The sequence below is a fragment of the Limulus polyphemus genome, unplaced genomic scaffold (genome assembly GCF_000517525.1).
Source record: "Limulus polyphemus unplaced genomic scaffold, Limulus_polyphemus-2.1.2 Scaffold3195, whole genome shotgun sequence".
Classification (NCBI taxonomy): domain Eukaryota; kingdom Metazoa; phylum Arthropoda; class Merostomata; order Xiphosura; family Limulidae; genus Limulus; species Limulus polyphemus.
The window spans coordinates 118,843-120,544 of NW_013668805.1; the positions used below are offsets into that span (position 1 = coordinate 118,843).

The 1,702-nt window shown below is 33.4% G+C and overlaps 1 protein-coding gene across 1 annotated transcript in view; it reads left to right on the top strand.

Moving 5' to 3' along the window:
* The first annotated feature begins 1,303 nt into the window (after positions 1 to 1,303).
* LOC106468863 (40S ribosomal protein S9-like) overlaps positions 1,304 to 1,702 on the top strand; it is a 1,804-nt gene continuing 1,405 nt past the window's right edge. The window contains exon 1 of the mRNA XM_022397227.1: positions 1,304 to 1,520. Coding sequence (XP_022252935.1) covers positions 1,387 to 1,520 — 134 coding nt within the window. The 5' untranslated portion in view covers positions 1,304 to 1,386. The remainder of the gene's footprint in view (positions 1,521 to 1,702) is intronic.

Sequence of the window (1,702 nt, forward strand, 5' to 3'; positions counted from 1 at the left end):
AAAGGTAAAATGGGCTAACACTACACGTTTGACATGATGAACAAACAAAGGTAAAATGGGTTAACACTACACGTTTGACATGACGAACAAACAAAGGTAAAATGGGTTAACACTACACGTTTGACATGACGAACAAACAAAGGAAAAATGGGTTAACACTACACGTTTGACATGATGAACAAACAAAGATAAAATGGCAGCAACTGCCATTTTCAGAGTAATTTGTAGAGAAAGTCTATTGTATGAAAGTATCACACATGGAAAGAGGAGAGGTCAGTTCATATTTGCCATGATAAGTTTTACTACTATACTTTGTCCATTTGAATAAGTATTTTTAATACAATTTAGAAATCATTATGTCGTTACTGTTATAAAACTAAAATAGCACTTGATGTATATAATGTTTTATTATTAATTTCATGCACACAACCTCTGTATTTGTTGTACTTTTACCATCCAGATTCTTAACGTAAAAGATTTTTTGTTCTTTATTTTGTAATGTCTGTAAAAGATTGCCAATTCCTTTCACCATTTTATTCCTATCCAACCAAAACCTAGAATATAGACCTCGTCGGTGCGTGAATCAAGATTATATATGTACCAAACTGTCTGTAGGTTCACGACTGTGTTGGTTACGGGGTCCCTAGTAATGTGGGTCACACAAAATTTTATAAACACCATCACTATTTCTATTAATCACACAAATTAATGCAAGGTTCGTTACACGTACCCAATTTTATCAGTCAGTGGTATAAAAACAAATTAGTGACTTGAGGGTTAAACATTCGTGTGTACAACGTTTTTCACCATTTCAGTGAAATGTTTCTTGTGATGTAAAGAAGTGTTACAAATAAAAACTTTGTAAACTTGCTTCAGAAAACAAAATTCTATTTGAAATTTGTCGTTTCTCCTTTTGTTTAACAAATTTTATATACGTACATAGTATCTGTCGTATAGTATTAATAAGTTCTTGATTGTACTATACAGGGTGATCCGTTTATAGTTACACCACTAAAAGAACGATTTAATTCAGCTATCTACGTGTCTCCCACCAATTTCTGTAACCGTACTAAATCTTTTAAACTGTCCATTGAGGTGATAACCTTCCTTCGCTAAACGTTCGTAAGATATGTAGCCATCGTTTTTAGAATTTTCACTCACTGTTGAGGCAAAGCTATTATAAGTCAGTGGGATGGTGATAAATGGATCACTCTGTTTAAGTATACGTGTGTTAAATTAATACTGTCGTGATAGAATATAGAAAAGTACTAATATATAAGCCTTAACAGCACCTGAAAGTACTGGTAGTCTTAAAGCTGTTCTTTCTTATTAGGGAACGCCCTTTTAAGACGTTTAGTTCGAATTGGTGTGTTAGATGAAAACCGGATGAAGCTTGATTACGTTTTGGGTTTACGTGTCGAAGATTTCTTGGAACGACGACTTCAGACTCAAGTTTTCAAACACGGTTTAGCAAAGAGCATTCACCACGCTAGAGTTCTAATCCGTCAGAGGCACATCAGGTAATGAACACTTGTTTATCAGGTAATGAACTAAAAACACTTGTTTATCAGGTAATGAACACTTGTTTATCAGGTAACTAAATACACTTGTTTATCAGGTAACTAAATACACTTGTTTATCAGGTAATGAACTAAAAACACTTGTTTATCAGGTAACTAAATACACTTGTTTATCAGGTAAT